The sequence below is a fragment of the Dendropsophus ebraccatus genome, chromosome 14 (genome assembly GCF_027789765.1).
Source record: "Dendropsophus ebraccatus isolate aDenEbr1 chromosome 14, aDenEbr1.pat, whole genome shotgun sequence".
Classification (NCBI taxonomy): domain Eukaryota; kingdom Metazoa; phylum Chordata; class Amphibia; order Anura; family Hylidae; genus Dendropsophus; species Dendropsophus ebraccatus.
Window position 1 is genome coordinate 3,474,820 of NC_091467.1, and position 21,707 is coordinate 3,496,526.

Here is a 21,707-nt window from a genome sequence, read left to right on the forward strand (position 1 = left end):
TGCGGGGTGCGCTGTATACGTGGTGTGCGCTGTATACGCGGGGTGCGCTGTATACGTGGGGTGCGGGGTGCGCTGTATACGTGGGGTGCGCTGTATACGTGGGGTGCGGGGTGCGCTGTATACGCGGGGTGCGCTGTATACATGGGGTGCGCTGTATACCTGGAGTGCGGGGTGCGCTGTATACGTGGGGTGCGCTGTATACGTGGGGTGCGCTGTATACGTGGGGTGCGCTGTATACGTGGTGTGCGCTGTATACGTGGGGTGCGCTGTATACGTGGGGTGCGCTGTATACGTGGTGTGCGGGGTGCGCTGTATACGTGGTGTGCGGGGTGCGCTGTATACGCGGGGTGCGCTGTATACGTGGGGTGCGGTGTGCGCTGTATACGTGTTGTGCGGGGTGCGCTGTATACGTGGGGTGCGCTGTATACGTGGGGTGCGGGGTGCGCTGTATACGTGGGGTGCGCTGTATACGTGTTGTGCGGAGTGCGCTGTATACGTGGGGTGCGCTGTATATGTGGGGTGCGGTGTATATGTGGTGTGCGCTGTATACGTGGGGTGCGGGGTGTGCTGTATACGTGGGGTGTGGGGTGCGCTGTGTAAGTGGGGTGCGCTGTGTAAGTGGGGTGCGCTGTGTAAGTGGGGTGCGCTGTGTAAGTGGGGTGCGCTGTGTAAGTGGGGTGCGCAGGTTGTACATGGTGCGCTGTATAGATAGGGTGCGGGGTGCGCTGTATAAGTGGAGTGCGCTGTATAGATGGGGTGCGGGGTGCGCTGTATACGTGGGGTGCGCTGTATACATGGTGTGCGGTGTGCTCTGTATACATGCTGTGCGCTGTATACGTGGGGTGCGCTGTATACGTGAGGTGCGGTGTGCGCTGTATACGTGGGGTGCGCTGTATACATGGTGTGGGGTGCGCTGTATACGTGGGGTGCGGTGTGCGCTGTATACGTGGGGTGCGCTGTATACATGGTGTGCGCTGTATACGTGGGGTGCGGGGTGCGCTGTATACGTGGTGTGCGGGATGTACGTGGGGTGCGGTGTGCGCTGTATACGTGGGGTGCGCTGTATACGTGGGGTGCGGGGTGCGCTGTATACATGGGGTGCGCTGTATACGTGGTGTGCGCTGTATAAGTGGTGTGCGCTGTATACGTGGTGTGCGGGGTGCGCTGTATACATGGGGTGCGCTGTATAAGTGGTGTGCGCTGTATACGTGGTGTGCGGGGTGCGCTGTATACGTGGTGTGCGCTGTATACGTGGTGTGCGCTGTATACGCGGGGTGCGCTGTATACGCGGGGTGCGCTGTATACGCGGGGTGCGCTGTATACGCGGGGTGCGCTGTATACGCGGGGTGCGGTGTGCGCTGTATACGTGGTGTGCGCTGTATACGCGGGGTGCGCTGTATACGTGGGGTGCGCTGTATACGTGGGGTGCGCTGTATACGTGGGGTGCGCTGTATACGTGGGGTGCGCTGTATGCGGGGTGTGCGGGGTGTACATGGTGTGCCCTGTATGCGCGGTGTGTGCAGTAGATGTGCACTATATACGTGGGGTGAGCTGTATACATGGTGTGTGCTGTAGATACGTGGGGTGAGCTGTATACATGGTGTGTGCTGTAGATGTGTGCGCTATATACGTGGGGTGAGCTGTATACATGGTGTGTGCTGTAGATGTGTGCGCTATATACGTGGGGTGAGCTGTATACATGGTGTGTGCTGTAGATGTGTGCGCTATATACGTGGGGTGAGCTGTATACATGGTGTGTGCTGTAGATGTGTGCGCTATATACGTGGGGTGAGCTGTATACATGGTGTGTGCTGTAGATGTGTGCGCTATATACGTGGGGTGAGCTGTATACATGGTGTGTGCTGTAGATGTGTGCGCTATATACGTGGGGTGAGCTGTATACATGGTGTGTGCTGTAGATGTGTGCGCTATATACGTGGGGTGAGCTGTATACATGGTGTGTGCTGTAGATGTGTGCGCTATATACGTGGGGTGAGCTGTATACATGGTGTGTGCTGTAGATGTGTGCGCTATATACGTGGGGTGAGCTGTATACATGGTGTGTGCTGTAGATGTGTGCGCTATATACGTGGGGTGAGCTGTATACATGGTGTATGCTGTAGATGTGTGCGCTATATACGTGGCATATATAAACTTTGTGCTATGACCCCTGCGTACCAAAAGCTAACCATCACCAGAAGAAAGTGTAGGAATATATTACACCAGGCTAAAGACTATATCCAGATATAATAGTACAATACGAAGCCACAGACAGTGTAGTTGGGTTTGGCACACCTGCCGTCTGTGGTTTAGTATTGTACTTAGTCTTTTGCCTGGAGCGGTGTGTAATAGGGCAATGCACCTAGGATATCACTGCATTGAGCGCTTTAACCAGCAGTCGGCGGTGTTATCATTTGCTGGTCTCCCTGAGATCTGTGATCTGTGGAGGGAGACCCCCGGGGCGGCTGTCTGTGGAGGGAGACCCCCGGGGCGGCTGTCTGTGGAGGGAGACCCCCGGGGCGGCTGTCTGTGGAGGGAGACCCCCGGGGCGGCTGTCTGTGGAGGGAGACCCCCGGGGCGGCTGTCTGTGGAGGGAGACCCCCGGGGCGGCTGTCTGTGGAGGGAGACCCCCGGGGCGGCTGTCTGTGGAGGGAGACCCCCGGGGCGGCTGTCTGTGGAGGGAGACCCCCGGGGCGGCTGTCTGTGGAGGGAGACCCCCGGGGCGGCTGTCTGTGGAGGGAGACCCCCGGGGCGGCTGTCTGTGGAGGGAGACCCCCGGGGCGGCTGTCTGTGGAGGGAGACCCCCGGGGCGGCTGTCTGTGGAGGGAGACCCCCGGGGCGGCTGTCTGTGGAGGGAGACCCCCGGGGCGGCTGTCTGTGGAGGGAGACCCCCGGGGCGGCTGTCTGTGGAGGGAGACCCCCGGGGCGGCTGTCTGTGGAGGGAGACCCCCGGGGCGGCTGTCTGTGGAGGGAGACCCCCGGGGCGGCTGTCTGTTGAGGGAGACCCCCGGGGCGGCAGTCTGTGGAGGGAGACCCCCGGGGCGGCAGTCTGTGGAGGGAGACCCCCGGGGCGGCAGTCTGTGGAGGGAGACCCCCGGGGCGGCTGTCTGTGGAGGGAGACCCCCGGGGCGGCTGTCTGTGGAGGGAGACCCCCGGGGCGGCTGTCTGTGGAGGGAGACCCCCGGGGCGGCTGTCTGTGGAGGGAGACCCCCGGGGCGGCTGTCTGTGGAGGGAGACCCCCCGGGGCGGCTGTCTGTGGAGGGAGACCCCCGGGGCGGCTGGCCTTGGTTTCCCTGGTCATCTCCATAGACTTGTAAATTGACAAACAACTGAACCTCGAACTTATATTAACATGAAAAAGTCTTTATTGTTCTAGACTGCACATATAGACACAATGACTCACTACTGTAGAAGATATTAGAAGAAACAACGAACATACAAGCAGGGGGGATGCAGGGGACCACACAAGGTGTAATATAAATAAAGGTAATGCCCTATCTAGTGACATCAGAGGAACATACACCTATGTGTGGAATCACAAAGATAGTAAATATAAGTATAAAGTATCAAAACTAGGAAAGGTATATTACCAAAGTATAAGTGGAGTGAAATGTCCACCGGCAGCCCCCACCCTGACGTACGTTTCGGCTATGCCTTCTTCAAAAGGAGTTGGATACTGACTGGGGGGGCCACTTAATTTGGTGGTCTCCGTACAGGAGCCATCCCTTGGCTGGGCCCTTCCCTGGCGGCATTGCTGGCTAGTCCTAGACTCTTACGTGAGGCTTCTCGGGCTCTTTTTGCATATAGCGTAGCTGGGGAATGGTCACCTTGCTGCAGGGGTTGTGTGTGGGCCGCATGGCTCTGGGGGGAGGGGTCCGCACACAATTCATGCATATAATTCCTAAGTAAAGTGATGCTTTGTTATGGAGATTTGCGCAGTTGCTGTACTGTATCACCATTTTTGTCTCAGATTTGTAACAATTACAGCAAAATGCAGAAAAAGAACAAAAATGCAGAATGTGAACACAGGAGGGGAGGAGTATAACTAGCGTACAGCCTCATCCCATATAATCATAGCAGCAGCATACAGGTAGAGCTGGCAGGAGTGATCCTCACAGGAAGTCAGCTGATCCAGGACTGACCACTTCTGGTTGTCTGTGTCACATGAAATGTGTGGATGGGGCAGAGCAAGGGAAGAAGCTGACGGCACTGTAGGCATAATGGTAGAGGTTGTACATTATATGGGGATAGATACCACACACATGTAATGTACGGATGGGGCAGAGCAGGGATGAAGCTGACGGCACTATGGTATTGATTGTGCATTATATGGGGATAGATACCACACACATGTAATGTATGTATGGATGGGGCAGAGCTGGGATGAAGCTGACGGCACTGTAGGCCTAGTGGTAGAGGTTGTACATTATATGGGGATAGATACCACACACATGTAATGTCTGGATGGGGCAGAGCAGGGATGAAGCTGACGGCACTGTAGGCATAATGGTAGAGGTTGTGCATTATATGGGGATAGATACCACACACATGAAATGTCTGGGTGGGGCAGAGCAGGGATGAAGCTGACGGCACTGTAGGCATAATGGTAGAGGTTGTGCATTATATGGGGATAGATACCACACACATGTAATGTATGGATGGGGCAGAGCTGGGATGAAGCTGACGGCACTATGGTATTGATTGTGCATTATATGGGGATAGATACCACACACATGTAATGTATGTATGGATGGGGCAGAGCAGGGATGAAGCTGATGGCACTGTAGGCCTAGTGGTAGAGGTTGTACATTATATGGGGATAGATACCACACACATGAAATGTCTGGATGGAGCAGAGCAGGGATGAAGCTGACGGCACTGTAGGTATAGTGGTAGTGATTGTTCATTATATGAGGATAGATACCACACACATGAAATGTCTGGATGGGGCAGAGCAGGGATGAAGCTGACGGCACTGTAGGTATAGTGGTAGTGATTGTTCATTATATGAGGATAGATACCACACACATGAAATGTCTGGATGGGGCAGAGCAGGGATGAAGCTGACGGCACGGTAGGTATAGTGGTAGTGATTGTTCATTATATGGGGATAGATACCACACACATGAAATGTCTGGATGGGGCAGAGCAGGGATGAAGCTGACGGCACTATGGTATTGATTGTGCATTATATGGGGATAGATACCACACACATGTAATGTATGGATGGGGCAGAGCAGGGATGAAGCTGACAGCACTGTAGGTATACTGGTAGTGGTTGTTCATTATATGGGGATAGACACCACACACATGTAATGTATGGATGGGGCAGAGCAGGGATGAAGCTGACGGCACTGTAGGTATAGTGGTAGTGATTGTGCATTATATGGGGATAGATACCACACACATGTAATGTATGGATGGGGCAGAGCAGGGATGAAGCTGACGGCACTATGGTATTGATTGTGCATTATATGGGGATAGATACCACACACATGTAATGTATGGATGGGGCAGAGCAGGGATGAAGCTGACGGCACTGTAGGTATACTGGTAGTGGTTGTTCATTATATGGGGATAGACACCACACCCTGTGCTGCCAGTCAGTTATGTACATGTACTGCAGTCTGGTTACTAGATGTGTTCATTGCCTTGCTGTTGTGTCTAGTTTCAGGAGGAGCCACGGTGCTGGTGGAGCTGACAGCCGACATTCACATCTGTGGCCTCTGCAAGACGCAGTTCAACAACTTGGATGCTTTTGTGGCGCACAAGCAGAGCGGCTGCCATCTTACCGGAGCCACCGCCGGAGGAGCAAACACCGTCCAGTTTGTATCAGCGGAGACTGTGACTCCATCCCAGACTGTAGCGCGGACAATCACCTCGGAGACACAGACCATCACTGGTAGGTCCAGGACCCAGGAGCCTCTGTGCTTTCCATTACATCTGAAGGCGGCACACATAGATTGATATCACTTTCCTTTTCAATCAGCGGGTGACAATCAGGTGTGAGTGACCTGTCTTATTGAGGCCGCCCCCCCCCCCCCACATGCCGATGAATGTAACTGTAACCCCCCCACACATCACCAGTGACAGTGCCGCCAGTCCCAGTATGTGGGAGCGCTACCTTGGGGTGCTCTTACACAGTACCGTATCTATAACCGCTCTCCTGACTTCCTCAGCAATCACCTACATAATTGTAACCTATATATATAGGCTCTGCCATAGTGTCTGACTGTATTGGCTATGCCATGTGATCAGCACCACCACAATTGCAGGATATCCTCAGGCTTGTGGCCCGGAGTAGAGACCACCTTGTCAGCAACCTCATCCTGTTAAAATAAAACTTTTTTTTTTTTGATACAATAATCTTAATTGCCTTAAAGTGATACTAAAGATACAATCCCCAGATACCTATAATGTGAACCCATTCATTTGGGAAGAAAATCTCCCTCTCAATGTTCTTGTTAGTGGAATCTGCAGCTCTCCACGGACTACAGGCGCGCAGCATCACTTATTTGAAGGGGTTGTTCACCAAAAAATGTTTTTCTTTCAAATCAACTCGTGCAAGAGAATTGTAATTTACTTCTATGTGTGTTTTCTCCAGTCTGACCCAGTGCTCTCTGCTGCCACCTCTGTCCATGTCAGGAACTGTCCAGAGCAGGAGACGTTTTCTATGGGGATTTGCTACTGCTCTGGGCAGTTCCTGACATGGACAGGGGTGGCAGCAGAGAGCACTGTGTCAGACTGGAGAGAATACACCACTTCCTGCAGGACATACAGCAGCTGATAAGTACTGGGAGAGTTGAGATATTTTTTATTTTTTTTTTAGTAGTAGTAAATTTAAAACATTCTTGGATATTACAGACAGTGAGAGGACTGACATACATTGGATTTTCAGCCCCTCATACGGGGTACCACCTTATGTGACTATCTTTTTCTTCCAGTTTCAGCTCCTGAATTCGTCTTTGAACACGGATATCAAACTTTTTTGCCAAGTGAAGGGCCGACATCCCAGAGCATCGCCATCGCCACAAAATGTCGCTCCAGGAAAGTGTCTGCTTCCTTATCCCAAAAGAAGCAGAGCTGCCACTACCCAGGTGATGGGGGCTGCTGTATAGAGGGGGAAACCATCAGACATAACCTCTTACTGCTGTATAGAGGGGGAAACCATCAGCCATAACCTCTTACTGCTATATAGAGGGGGAAACCATCAGCAATAGCCTCTTACTGCTATATAGAGGGGGAAACCATCAGCCATAACCTCTTATTGCTGTATAGAGGGGGAAACCATCAGCCATAACCTCTTACTGCTATATAGAGGGGGAAACCATCAGCAATAGCCTCTTATTGCTGTATAGAGGGGGAAACCATCAGCCATAACCTCTTACTGCTATATAGAGGGGGAAACCATCAGCCATAACCTCTTACTGCTATATAGAGGGGGAAACCATCAGCCATAACCTCTTATTGCTGTATAGAGGGGGAAACCATCAGCCATAACCTCTTACTGCTATATAGAGGGGGAAACCATCAGCAATAGCCTCTTATTGCTGTATAGAGGGGGAAACCATCAGCCATAACCTCTTACTGCTGTATAGAGGGGGAGACCATCAGCCATAACCTCTTACTGCTGTATAGAGGGGGAAACCATCAGCCATAACCTCTTACTGCTATATAGAGGGGGAAACCATCAGCAATAGCCTCTTATTGCTGTATAGAGGGGGAAACCATCAGCCATAACCTCTTACTGCTATATAGAGGGGGAAACCATTAGCCATAACCTCTTACTGCTATATAGAGGGGGAAACCATCAGCCATAACCTCTTATTGCTGTATAGAGGGGGAAACCATCAGCCATAACCTCTTACTGCTGTATAGAGGGGGAAACCATCAGCCATAACCTCTTGTTTTGCTTAGAGTTAGATTCTTTGGTTATAGAACATGAAAAGAAAGTCAGACAAATCAGCAATAGTTAAACATGGTTTATTGAAAATATCATCTATCACTTCCCGTCACACTTCATTGATCAGTTCCGGAATGGGTCTCTTCAGGAAAATATCGCCAAGCCTCAGCGACAGGTCACTTCAAGCAGCTTTCGGCGTCCCCAATCACTGCTGTCAATTGATCACAAAGGCGTGGTTATATTTCACGCTGTTTCCAAACAGCCATCTTTGTATGGTTTAGCGCCATTTTGTGTGGTTTGGTGGACTCCGACCGCCATTTTATATGCCACTGCGGTCATTTTAGCTTTTGTATCACACCTCTTGCTGCTGTGTAGAGGGGAAACCATCAGCCATAACCTCTTAATGCTGTGACAGCCGGGCGGGGGTGGGGTGCTGTGCTAAGCATTACCTGCCAGATTGCTCGCTGCGCAGACATGGCGGATCCTCCAGACTCTGCTGTATTGTCTCCCCACCAGCCTCTTATATACAGTATACAGTATATATAATTATACAGACTCTCCTCTTATATTTAGGCTGTCAGTTCAAGACAGCTTATGGGATGAAAGACATGGAGCGTCACCTGAGGACCCATACAGGTATTTGTGGAAGATGAGGTCAGGCTAAGCTTCATTTATCTATATATTATTATATCACATGGATGGTACGGCTGTGATCACATGATGTGGATACTTCGTTTTTGTTCTGTTTTATGAAAAACCTGCGATACAGTTGCGCTGTGTAAATATGACGTCCGCGCAGCATGTGTAGCACTATAACCGCTATATTATATTACCATAGACTCTAGTTCCGAGTGGGAGGGTAGGTTCACACTAAGTTCTGGTGGATCGTACCAGTTCACGGCGGCGCGCATATCCACCGTCTCCATAGACGATATTCTATGGCCGGGCCAATTCTGCTATCTGTCAGTACTTTTGGCGGATCCACCTGGCCATAGAATGGTGTCTATGGCAAGGGCGGAGAGGCGCGCCGCCACGAATGGGTACGAGTGACGGAATCCATTGGAACTTATCCGCGCGGATTCTGTAGTGTGGACCTACCCTCATATAACATGATGATATCTAAGCGAGGAAAAGATTTTTTGTGTTTGTTGTGACAGAACGGACAAACCTTTAGAATAAGTTTGGTAGAAGGCTGCACAAAAAGGCCAGGCCTGGAGCCGTGTATGAGCGTAGCCCCCCGCTGTCTCCCACAGTCACCAGTCCCCCACAGTCGCCAGTCCCCCGCTGTCTCCCACAGTCACCAGTCCCCCGCTGTCTCCCACAGTCACCAGTTCCCCTCTGTCTCCCCGCAGTCACCAGTCCCCCGCTGTCTCCCCGCAGTCACCAGCCCCCCGCTGTCTCCCACAGTCACCAGTCCCCCGCTGTCTCCCACAGTCACCAGTCCCCCGCTGTCTCCCCGCAGTCACCAGTCCCCCGCTGTCTCCCCGCAGTCACCAGTCCCCCGCTGTCTCCCCGCAGTCACCAGTCCCCCGCTGTCTCCCCGCAGTCACCAGTCCCCCGCTGTCTCCCCGCAGTCACCAGTCCCCCGCTGTCTCCCCGCAGTCACCAGTCCCCCGCTGTCTCCCCGCAGTCACCAGTCCCCCGCTGTCTCCCACAGTCACCAGTCCCCCGCTGTCTCCCACAGTCACCAGTCCCCCGCTGTCTCCCCGCAGTCACCAGTCCCCCGCTGTCTCCCCGCAGTCACCAGTCCCCCGCTGTCTCCCCGCAGTCACCAGTCCCCCGCTGTCTCCCACAGTCACCAGTCCCCCGCTGTCTCCCACAGTCACCAGTCCCCCGCTGTCTCCCACAGTCACCAGTCCCCCGCTGTCTCCCACAGTCACCAGTCCCCCGCTGTCTCCCACAGTCACCAGTCCCCCGCTGTCTCCCACAGTCACCAGTCCCCCGCTGTCTCCCACAGTCACCAGTCCCCCGCTGTCTCCCACAGTCACCAGTCCCCCGCTGTCTCCCCGCAGTCACCAGCCCCCCGCTGTCTCCCCGCAGTCACCAGTCCCCCGCTGTCTCCCCGCAGTCCCCAGTCCCCCGCTGTCTCCCCGCAGTCACCAGCCCCCGCGGTCTTTCAGAGTCACCAGTCCCCCGCTGTCTCCCACAGTCACCAGCCCCCCGCTGTCTCCAGTCCCCCGCTGTCTCCCACAGTCACCAGTCCCCCGCTGTCTCCCACAGTCACCAGCCCCCCGCTGTCTCCCACAGTCACCAGTCCCCCGCTGTCTCCCAAAGTCACCAGTCCCCCGCTGTCTCCCCGCAGTCATCATTCCCCCGCTGTCCGCCGCAGTCACCAGTCCCCGCTGTCTCCCACAGTCACCAGTCCCCCGCTGTCTCCCCGCAGTCACCAGCCCCCCGCTGTCTCCCCACAGTCACCAGCCCCCCGCTGTCTCCCCGCAGTCACCAGTCCCCCGCTGTCTCCCCGCAGTCACCAGTCCCCCGCAGTCACCAGCCCCCCGCTGTCTCCCCGCAGTCACCAGCCCCCCGCTGTCTCCCCGCAGTCACCAGCCCCCCGCTGTCTCCCCGCAGTCACCAGTCCCCCGCTGTCTCCCCGCAGTCACCAGCCCCCGCGGTCTTTCACAGTCACCAGTCCCCCACAGTCACCAGTCCCCTGCTGTCTCCCCGCAGTCACCAGCCTCCCGCTGTCTCCAGTCCCCCGCTGTCTCCAGTCCCCCGCTGTCTCCCCACAGTCACCAGCCCCCCGCTGTCTCCAGTCCCCCGCTGTCTCCCCGCAGTCACCAGCCTCCCGCTGTCTCCAGTCCCCCGCTGTCTCCAGTCCCCCGCTGTCTCCCCGCAGTCACCAGTCCCCCGCAGTCACCAGTCCCCCGCAGTCACCAGTCCCCCGCAGTCACCAGTCCCCCGCAGTCACCAGCCCCCCGCTGTCTCCCCGCAGTCACCAGTCCCCCGCAGTCACCAGTCCCCCGCTGTCTCCCCGCAGTCACCAGTCCCCCGCAGTCACCAGTCCCCGCTGTGTATCCGCACCTCCAACCACAGGATGTGAATGACCAAAGACAATGCATCCCCGATACAGTGGAATCCATATCCGGGGATATGCTGCACGTGTCTGGACAGAACAGAGGTATTGCGGTGCCACCAGCCGTGTATAGATAAAACTTCTATGGATTGTGTGTCTTTTCATGTTCACATATCTGTGTTCTCTTGGCTCTGAATACTGAGGCTATGATTTTTTCCCTTTGGAATCATCCTGTATAGTATTCTCCTATATATCTCCATCCACTGAGCAGAGAGCAGCAGGAAATCCTCTGCCCTTCTTGTGTTACGTATCTGATGTCCTCCTGCTCAGTGACCACAGACATTCTATATATATATATATGTGGCTATACGACATGTATAGGTGCCTGATCTCTATTCCTTTACCCTCAGGAGACAAACCCCACAAGTGTGAGACATGCGGGAAATGTTTCAGCCGGAAGGATAAGCTGAAGACGCACCTACGCTCCCACACGGGAGAGAAGCCGTATAAGTGTAAGGAGTGCGACTACAGCGCGGCGGACAGCAGCAGCCTGTGCAAGCACCAGCGGATCCACACAGATGAGCGACCCTTTAAGTGCCAGATCTGCCCGTACGCCAGTCGCAACTCCAGCCAGCTGACCGTACACCTCCGCTCTCACACGGGTAAGCTCAGGATTCCAGAGAAACTTCTTACACTGTCACATTGTCCAACCCCAATTCTAAAAAACCTTTAGTAAATATGTCGGCGCACGAAACCGCTGGGGAAAATGGAGAAAACCCGTACAATTTACTCCCAGCAACACGTTAGTAAATCAGCCCCATAGTCCTGGTGTTCTTCTAAGACCTGGATGATGCCCTCCTAGATGTGTAAGCCGCCCGCACCATAGGCACCAGTGCAACCCCAAGCCCAGCAGACATGCCGACACTGTGCACTGATAACCCGCTGGGTGGTCTCTCACAGCAGAAGATGGCGGCATTTCTGTATCCTGTAGACTTATGGCTTCTTCTACATCATATGTGACACCAATCTGTGGCATCATACACTGCAGATCGGCGAAGTGATCAGGTCGTCACACAGTCCAGGCCCCTGCTGCGAAGGTAAAAAAAACAAGTAAAAAACACTAAAAAGATACATGAAGCCCCTAATCCCCATGCCCCCTAATGGAAAACATCAATGCAGAGATTTATTTGGTATCACGGCATGTGTAACGGTGGTGGCAATAAAATGATCACATGATATAGCCCGCACGGTGACCACAGTGAGCGGAAATCATGAGGATATCGGCCAAAATGTACCATTCACCTAAAGTACAATATGTCACAAAAAATATATATTATGTGGTTATATCTCTATAACCACATAAAGTGAGAGGTCAGATATGAAAAATGGGCTCTGGTCCTTAAGGCCAAAATGAGCCCCGTCCCGAAAGGGTTAAAGGGAAACTCTCAGCGGGTTAGACGGATCTTATATGCTGTGTCCTCTCCTGTGCGGTTTCCATGGAGTCAGTAGTTCTATCCTTAGGCTAGTATGGAGCACTGTGGGCGGGACTACCACCCCAGAGTACCGCCCATGCCTAGCTGGCCCATCCCTCTTAATGAATATCAACATGGCCCCGCCTCCAGTGCTGCAAACCTACATATTAGCCTAAGGATAAAACTACTGTATACTATGGTGCCGAGCATAATGGTAAGAGACCCGCACAAACAGGACAGATCAGCAGGTTAGGTTCCCTTTAAGGCTATAGTCACACACAATAATGGAATAATAGGAAGATTTGCACAGTGTCTGTGTTTTCTACCCTCTCCTGGTTTTAGTTTTTAAAAAAGACTCATGGAAATCCTATGTGTGAACATGACCATATTGTTAGGATTCAATTTATAGATTTCATATGAGCAAAATCCAAGCCTTTCCCCGCTGTGTGAATTTCTCTTATTTCAGTAGTGCTGTACAGTTATTAGGTATATAGGGGTCCCATAGATATATATAGGGGGCCCATAGATATATATATATAGGGGGCCCATAGATATATATATAGGGGTCCTATAGATAGATATATATATAGGGGTCCTATAGATAGATATATATATAGGGGTCCTATAGATATATAGTGTAATTCTCCTTTAGCATAGTGCCAGTAGTGTATTTTACCTCTTCTCATCTAATTGGTCTCTTTCCAGGACGCTGCCGGTATCTTGCAGAGATAATATCGTTTATGTTCCTGCATTTATCGCCCTTTTCTTGACTTCTTTTCCGTACCATATTCACATAGGCCAGCAATGGCTGTCATCAGTCCTCTCCATAGGACACCTGCCCCATACTCGCTGCCATATAATCCTGCTGTCATATCATCCCGCTTCACTCATCTACTTGTCAGATTTGTCTTTCACAGAGTCTTCAATGTAAAAGTATCAGGCAGGAAGGAGTTAAAGTGTCTGGAGACGTCGCATTTACCACTGTGGTAACACAGCTGTTTTTGGGGATGTGGAGCAGTTAGCGGGTACAGTGGGTATATAGAGCGATGATACTGCGCCCCCCGATCTGGGAGGATAATAATATAAACACATACTAATCTGTATACAAAGCTTTCAGTGGAATTAAGTGTGAGATTCAGCGGCACATCCCCCGACCGCCGCTGCCCTGTTTACAGCCCCGCCATATTCTTCATTATTAGATGAATAAATTTCAGTAAGGAAAAAAAAAAGTTAAAATATAATGGAAAACCGCAAATCTGTTTCCTACTGATATTTAAATTAAAAGCACTTTATACGTATATATGGGGGGGGGGGGGGGCAGGGGTAAACGCCGACATCCGTCATCCAGCCCCGGTGCCTGCCGAGAGGTTAGGAGGTCACTCCACCAAAAATAACAAAAATCCTCAGAGACCCGCGGGGTGTGAGAGGGACGTCTGCCTGAGGAACGGCCACAAGGATGCTGCCAACCTGCACAGTTCTACAAGCAGATGAATGGACGGAGTTCCCTCTGCCGGCTCGTGTGCGGCGGCCCTTCCCTCTGCCGGCTCGTGTGCGGCGGCCCTTCCCTCTGCCGGCTCGTGTGCGGTGGCCCTTCCCTCTGCCGGCTCGTGTGCGGTGGCCCTTCCCTCTGCCGGCTCGTGTGCGGTGGCCCTTCCCTCTGCCGGCTCGTGTGCGGTGGCCCTTCCCTCTGCCGGCTCGTGTGCGGTGGCCCTTCCCTCTGCCGGTTCGTGTGCGGTGGCCCTTCCCTCTGCCGGCTCGTGTGCGGTGGCCCTTCCCTCTGCCGGCTCGTGTGCGGTGGCCCTTCCCTCTGCCGGCTCGTGTGCGGTGGCCCTTCCCTCTGCCGGCTCGTGTGCGGTGGCCCTTCCCTCTGCCGGCTCGTGTGCGGTGGCCCTTCCCTCTGCCGGCTCGTGTGCGGTGGCCCTTCCCTCTGCCGGCTCCTATCAGTGACGCTGTGGAGTGTGTTGGGGATGTATACCCTGTTTCTTCAAAAATAAGCCCGACCCTGAATATAACTCTGTGGGGTTTTGGAGTCCGACTTAAATATAAACCCCGCTCTAACATCACAAAGCTGCTCCATGGAGTCCAGGGAACGAATCCAGAATAATGTCCGTGGTGTTCATGGAAATAATAACACCCGTCTCTTTCTCGTCTTCTTACACACGGTCTCTTTCTCGTCTTCTTACACACGGTCTCTTTCTCGTCTTCTTACACACGGTCTCTTTCTCGTCTTCTTACACACGGTCTCTTTCTCGTCGTCTTACACACGGTCTCTTTCTCGTCTTCTTACACGGTCTCTTTCTCGTCTTCTTACACACGGTCTCTTTCTCATCTTCTTACACACGGTCTCTTTCTCGTCTTCTTACACACGGTCTCTTTCTCGTCTTCTTACACACGGTCTCTTTCTCGTCGTCTCTCACACTGTCTCTTTCTCGTCGTCTTACACACTGTCTCTTTCTCGTCGTCTTCTTACACACGGTCTCTTTCTCGTCGTCTTACACACGGTCTCTTTCTCTTCTTCTTACACAGTCTCTTTCTCGTCTTCTTACACACGGTCTCTTTCTCGTCGTCTTACACACGGTCTCTTTCTCGTCGTCTTACACACGGTCTCTTTCTCGTCTTCTTACACACGGTCTCTTTCTCGTCTTCTCACGCAGTCTCTTTTGTTCCCTCTGTTGCAGGAGACGCACCTTTCCACTGTATTCTCTGTAACTCCAAGTTTAAGATCAACTCTGACTTGAAGCGTCACATGCGAGTGCACACAGGGGAGAAGCCGTATCGCTGCGAGTTCTGCGATTTCTATTGTGCGATGAAGGGGAACTTGAAGTCTCACATACGGATGAAGCACAATGCTGAGAGCACCTTTAAGTGTAACCAATGTGAGTTCCATTGCGGCAGTAAGGCCGATCTGCGGCAGCATTTACGCTCCCACCTACCAGAGCAACCTGTGAAATGCCTCGCGTGCAGCTATTCCTGCGCCAACAGAGCGGCTCTGAAGGTGCATGAGCGCATCCACTCCAATGACCGCCCCTTTAAATGCCATTTCTGCAAATTTGACACGAAGCAGCGCAGCAACCTGACTACCCACATCAAAAAGGTTCACGGGGACCAGGTCAAGGAGAAGTCCGATTCCCACAAGACAGAAGGCAATTTCCAAAGGCAATCCACCGCACGGAAAAATAACAAGGTGGAGGCCAAGAAAACCTTCAGGTGCGACCTCTGTGAGGCTTCATTTGTTAGGGAGGACTCTCTGCGCAGTCATAAGAAGCAGCACAACGAGTACATCATACAGAAGAACCAAACCTTGTCTGTGCTGCAGCTGTCAATAGAGACGGTAAGAGCCAATGACAATCAGAAAGCCGGGCAAACACTTCAGGACAAAGACCAATCAGACACTATGGAAAATGCCTTCAATCCAGATAGGAAGGTGACTAGCAACCAGCTGCAGATGCTGAGCCATGTCAACCTAATGGCCTCTCCTCAGACCAGGGCGTCTCAAGGAGGTGACATAGAGATGGTCATACCTGTCCCACCAGTGCAGGCCAATAGCGACCCTACACATGAGGTCCTGATAGGCAATGATGTGCACCACAGCCAGGGATCCCCAGCCAACCCAACCTTTATCAATGCTGCCGGCATGACCTGTACAGACCTGGAGGGCCTCAATGTATTAATACACGAGGAGTCCAATGATGTGACGGTGGTCAGGGTGGGAGATGCAGACTCTGGTGCACCCAACTCTCCGTCCTCCCCAGAATACCCTTCACCCCCAGTTGTGTCCCCCAAAGAGAAGTACATCATCATCCAGGACGATGAAAGTCGTGATGTCCTCTGCCCTGCCGACGCCATTCCTGACTGACTGCATGCATCTTGAAGGACGAGGCTGTTTCTTAGATAGTAACTATGCACTGGTACTGGTGCAAGGTTTGCAGCATGGTACGTACCCCTGTTGGTTGTGCTGGTTAGAGCCAATAGTTGGTCTTCTAAGCTGTGAATGTACTGGGAGTAAATTGGAAGCACCGCACCATTGCTTTCATGCAGGTGGGCCCATCCCAGGCGGTTTGCACCATCGTACAGATAGGAGTCTATGTTGAGTTTATTGGTGGTAAAGTATCTCCACAAAGAGCTACACCCGGGTCTTCCATACCTCCATCCATCCATACCTACCCCCTCTGATCAGTGCCAGGGAAGGACATACATTCTACTTCACATGTTTTCTTACATGAAGTATAATAAATGGCGTCCGGTGGGAAATGTACCGATACGTTATGGATGGGCAGAAGTTCTCGGCACTGGTATAAACTTATAGCAGAGTTGAGGAGGTATGAGGAAGAGGAACATGTCCAACACGTCGCGTGAGTTATCCAAGTTATCCTGCCATGTGCTTCATGTCGATAAGTTTGGGTATTTCCTACACTACTGATACGTCCTCCCTAAATGTGCTGTACAAGGTAACACCCTCATGGTGTGTGCCAAATCTACTATACATTTATGTGTCTATAACACACTGGCAGATACTACAAATGAAATGATAATATCCTGATGTATCCGTCTGAGTATTTAGTCCAATGTCACATGACTGAGGCTGCTAGATTGCCCATCCAGACTCCATGTGGTGCTCACATTAGACAGGCCACATTGTGTGGAACTGGGTGCTCACCATCTGCGGGTTTAAAAAGCCTTTTAGTTTTTCATACAAACCATATTCATAGAAGGGATATATGCGATTGCAAGTGTGTACCTGGCCAGAAGAAGGGCATCCAGCCCGAAACAGCTGCCCCCTAGCTTAGCAATGCTCCCTGCTTCTGTCTTGACACAGAGAAAGTATCTGTTCAGTGAATCACTGGCTATCGTGGTGATGCATTTCAGCAGAAAAATAGCCGAATTAGTTCACCATTGGGATAAGTGCATTGGGGGATCAGAGAAGGTGAGTATTACTTCTTTTTACATTTTTTTTATGCCGGTCCGAGCCCTACAGCAGATGAAAGCAAACAAGCTCCCTGGCAGACTTCTGGCTATGACTGGAAACCTCATATGTTTCTGCTGCCTGAAAGGATTTGTCCATTTTTTCCAGCATGTCACTGTATAGTCATGTGTCTGCCACTGCCTCCCACTGTAACAAAAAAAGCGTACTGTGTCCCTCTGTATAGGAAAGCATAGATTACAAGCAAATGGTTAGGCCCCCTTTAACACGTCAGAAGAATCGAACCCATACATTAGTCACAGACATCCTTCAGGAAAATAGGTCAGGAAATTATAGAACCTGTCCTATTCCCCATAGAAGTCTATTGGAGCATCATTACTGGCCCATTGGGGGAATATGGATACGTTCAGCATGTCTGTGGGAGCTTTCCCCGCACATAAGCCAAATGTAACAGAATGGTGTGTAGAGTACTGCAGTTAGCTGTGTGGCCAGCAGGTGGCACTAGAGACCACGATTGTGCGGAGTAATCTATCAGGATCTGTCCGGCTCTGTGTGTGTGTGTCGCTCCTATTACCCAGGAGAAGAGAGAGAAATGATTGTAGATACCAAGAGGGGGCAGTAGAGGTGGAAGTAAAACAATACTAAGTGTGTACACAGGTGGAATTTGTAAGGCCAGGCCCACACTGTGACTCTCTAGCTATGAGATTGATTGTAACTATTGAGCTGCAGAGCAATGAGGTGTCTGCAATCATATAGACTATTGCTGCCATTCAAGACTTAATATCAATTGTAAAGTATAAGGGTCTGTGCACACTAGGAATCGCCCGCCATGGATTCTGCCACTTGTCCCCGCACTCCTGCTGCACTCTCCGCCTCCGCCATAGACTCTATTGTACAGTCAGGCAGATTCCGCCATCTGCCTGAAGAATGAAAAGGTTAATTGCTGAGGCGGACAGCAGAATCTGCGGGTGATCCTCAGTGTGCACAGACCCTAATAATAATGCTGTTATTTGTATAGCACACACAGATTCCGCAGCACGTTACATAGCGCACACAGATTCCGCAGCAGGTTACATAGCGCACACAGATACCGCAGCGCGTTACATAGCGCACACACAGATTCCGCAGCAGGTTACATAGCGCACACAGATTCCGCAGCACGTTACATAGTGCGCACAGATTCCGCAGCACGTTACATAGCGCGCACAGATTCCGCAGCACGTTACATAGCGCGCACAGATTCCGCAGCACGTTACATAGCGCGCACAGATTCCGCAGCACGTTACATAGCGCGCACAGATTCTGCAGCACGTTACATAGCGCGCACAGATTCCGCAGCACGTTACATAGCGCGCACAGATTCCGCAGCACGTTACATAGCGCGCACAGATTCCGCAGCACGTTACATAGCGCGCACAGATTCCGCAGCACGTTACATAGCGCGCACAGATTCCGCAGCACGTTACATAGCGCGCACAGATTCCGCAGCACGTTACATAGCGCGCACAGATTCCGCAGCACGTTACATAGCGCGCACAGATTCCGCAGCACGTTAGATAGCGCGCACAGATTCCGCAGCACGTTAGATAGCGCGCACAGATTCCGCAGCACGTTAGATAGCGCGCACAGATTCCGCAGCACGTTAGATAGCGCGCACAGATTCCGCAGCACGTTAGATAGCGCGCACAGATTCCGCAGCACGTTAGATAGCGCGCACAGATTCCGCAGCACGTTACATAGGTTTTTGCCAATTATTGCTCCCTGTCTCCGTTAGGGCTCACAATCTAAATTCCCCATCTGTATGTCTTTGGATGTGGGAGGAAACCGGAGAACCTGGAGGAAACCCATGCAAACACGGAGGGAACATACAAACTCTTTGCAGATGTTGCCCTTGGTGGGATTTGAACCTATACGGAAGCTGCCTATCACAGAGGAGCAGAGATAAAGTCTCCACCTCTGGGGGGAATCATTATGGCGCTGCAGACCTTGTCACATTGATAGATCTGCTGCGGGAGTTACAGGCGCTGCTGTTACTGAGCTAATGGTGGTGAGAGGTTTAAAGGATTAGTGGTCAGATTAGCTAATTTGTGCTGAAACCCTCCTGACCTGAGGCCATGCACAGAGCGGGGCTCCTCCATGCACAGAGCGGGGCTCCTCCATGCACAGAGCGGGGCTCCTCCATGCACAGAGCGGGGCTCCTCCATGCACAGAGCGGGGCTCCTCCATGCACAGAGCGGGGCTCCTCCATGCAAAGTCCGGGGCTCCTCCATGCACAGACCAGGGTTCCTCCATGCACAGTCCAGGGCTCCTCCATGCACAGTCCAGGGCTCCTCCATGCACAGACCGGGGCTCCTCCACTCACAGACCGGGGCTCCTCCATGCACAGAGCGGGGCTCCTCCATGCACAGAGCAGGGCTCCTCCATGCACAGGCCAGGGCTCCTCCATGCACAGGCCGGGGCTCCTCCATGCACAGGCCGGGGCTCCTCCATGCACAGGCCGGGGCTCCTCCATGCACAGTCCAGGGCTCCTCCACTCACAGGCCGGGGCTCCTCCATGCACAGAGCGGGGCTCCTCCATGCACAGGCCGGGGCTCCTCCATGCACAGTCCAGGGCTCCTCCACTCACAGACCGGGGCTCCTCCACTCACAGACCGGGGCTCCTCCATGCACACAGCGGGGCTCCTCCATGCACACAGCGGGGCTCCTCCATGCACACACCAGGGCTCCGTCACTCCGAGGAATCTAATATCCCAGGACTGTGAGACGAGTCCAGCCCGCAGGTGTGCTGCATACAAAACGCCACGCTGGTCTCCACTATCCCCTCACAGCTGTCACTGACGACCATAGCCCCAGCCCACACGACTACATGTGCCGGCTGTCACTGCTGCCAATAACAACACCGCTCACATATACATGGACGACCACAGCCCCAGCTCACACATCTACATGTGCCGGTAATCACTGCTGCCGGTATCGGTTCCGGTAAGAACACCGCTCACATATGGACACCGACATTAATAATAATGGAATACATCCCAGAGATATGAAAGGTTTAGCTGCTGAGAGTCCAGTGACGGAGAAGCGCAGGCTGAGGCCGCTCGCTCCCGGGTTGCAGCAATCTCTACACCTTTAGGGTCTGTTCACATGGAGTTTATTGATGTAGAATATTATACTGAGTACTTGATGCTGCGGATTTATGCTATTTATATCTGTTATATCCACAGAAGATTAAAGGGGTACTCCGGGCTGGGGCTCAATCTGCAGATTATAAAAGATCACTTTTTGCTGGAACAAGCACCATGACGTATAATATAAAATAAGGTACGAAAACTGCTAAATTTACCCTTTACACTTGTGTAGAGACGTCAGAATGCAAAAAGGGGGGAGGGGACAGTGATGTAATATGGAAAATGTCCGACCCCCTGACTACTGTGTGATAACCTAGTGATATAACAGCAACTCTCCTGGTAATTCCCTCCCATCAGGGTGGCTGGTCTGTAGCTTCTGGCTCCTGTAGTATCACCACCCCTAGGGGGCGCCCTCACTCTATCAATCACACAGACAGTAAGTGAGGTCCGGCCCCTGGTCGACGTCCAGTACTAGGAGGCCTGATGCTGTATAGGTGTGCTGCTAGTCTACAGAGCCCACAGAGCAGGTGGCACGCTATACATTGTATAATATACATATATATACTGCAGATGGAGGATTGCTGCCGCAGAACATTGTTATTTCATGTTCATCAGATCCATCACATCTACTACATTGTTTCCTTGGTTCTGCAAACTGACACAGAGTACATGTGTGGAGACCCCCGGATGATGTTATAGCGGTGGGACGGCCGGACACTTGCTAGATGGAAGTGTGACGCCACTACTGTGGTGGGTGGCCGAGATACAGCCGGACCTTAGGGTTTTGTCACGTGACGCCAGTGCCAGGTGGGCACACAGGTGTGATGGCACGTCTGCTTTTAGGGTCTAAGGTCGGCTGTACCCTTCTCCCCTGTGGTCGGTGTCCTGTCGGGATGCTGCAGGGTCCCTTGGGATTATGTCACATATGGTCAGAGCGGTGTACTGACCCTCCCGGATAGTAGGACCCCCCACCCACAGATAGGGGAGAGGTCCCAAGGTTGCGGTGTATATACTGTGCAGGTTATGATGAATAATCACAGACTCAGGTGATAACGCTGACTTGGTTACTACTTGGTAATGTGCAGCAGGTAATACAGCAAATCTTCAGGTACTGATACAGTTCCAATAAATACACGAACATAGAACCATCAGATCTGTGTGATAAGTGCTGAGTAGGATGTAGTAGAGTTAATAAGGTTGTACAGAGGTAGTGTAGTAGAGAGGAGGGGGCCGTGAGAGTCTCAACCCAATTAGTAATGTGCTCTGCCGG

The 21,707-nt window shown here is 52.4% G+C and overlaps 1 protein-coding gene across 3 annotated transcripts in view; it reads left to right on the top strand.

The window, feature by feature from the left end:
* Positions 1–21,707, top strand: part of ZFP64 (ZFP64 zinc finger protein) — a 65,771-nt gene that overhangs the window by 2,506 nt on the left and 41,558 nt on the right. For 2 of the 3 annotated variants that reach the window (XR_011359705.1, XR_011359704.1), the window contains exons 2-6: positions 5,669–5,902; positions 6,945–7,097; positions 8,477–8,539; positions 11,327–11,578; positions 15,067–16,321. Coding sequence is in view for 1 of the 3 variants with exons in the window: in XM_069952157.1 (XP_069808258.1) it covers positions 5,669–5,902; positions 6,945–7,097; positions 8,477–8,539; positions 11,327–11,578; positions 15,067–16,244 (1,880 nt within the window). In the remaining 2 variants the exon portion in view is untranslated. Of the gene's footprint in view, positions 1–5,668; positions 5,903–6,944; positions 7,098–8,476; positions 8,540–11,326; positions 11,579–15,066; positions 16,892–21,707 lie in introns of those variants that run through there. The other variant, XM_069952157.1, reaches the window with a different exon arrangement.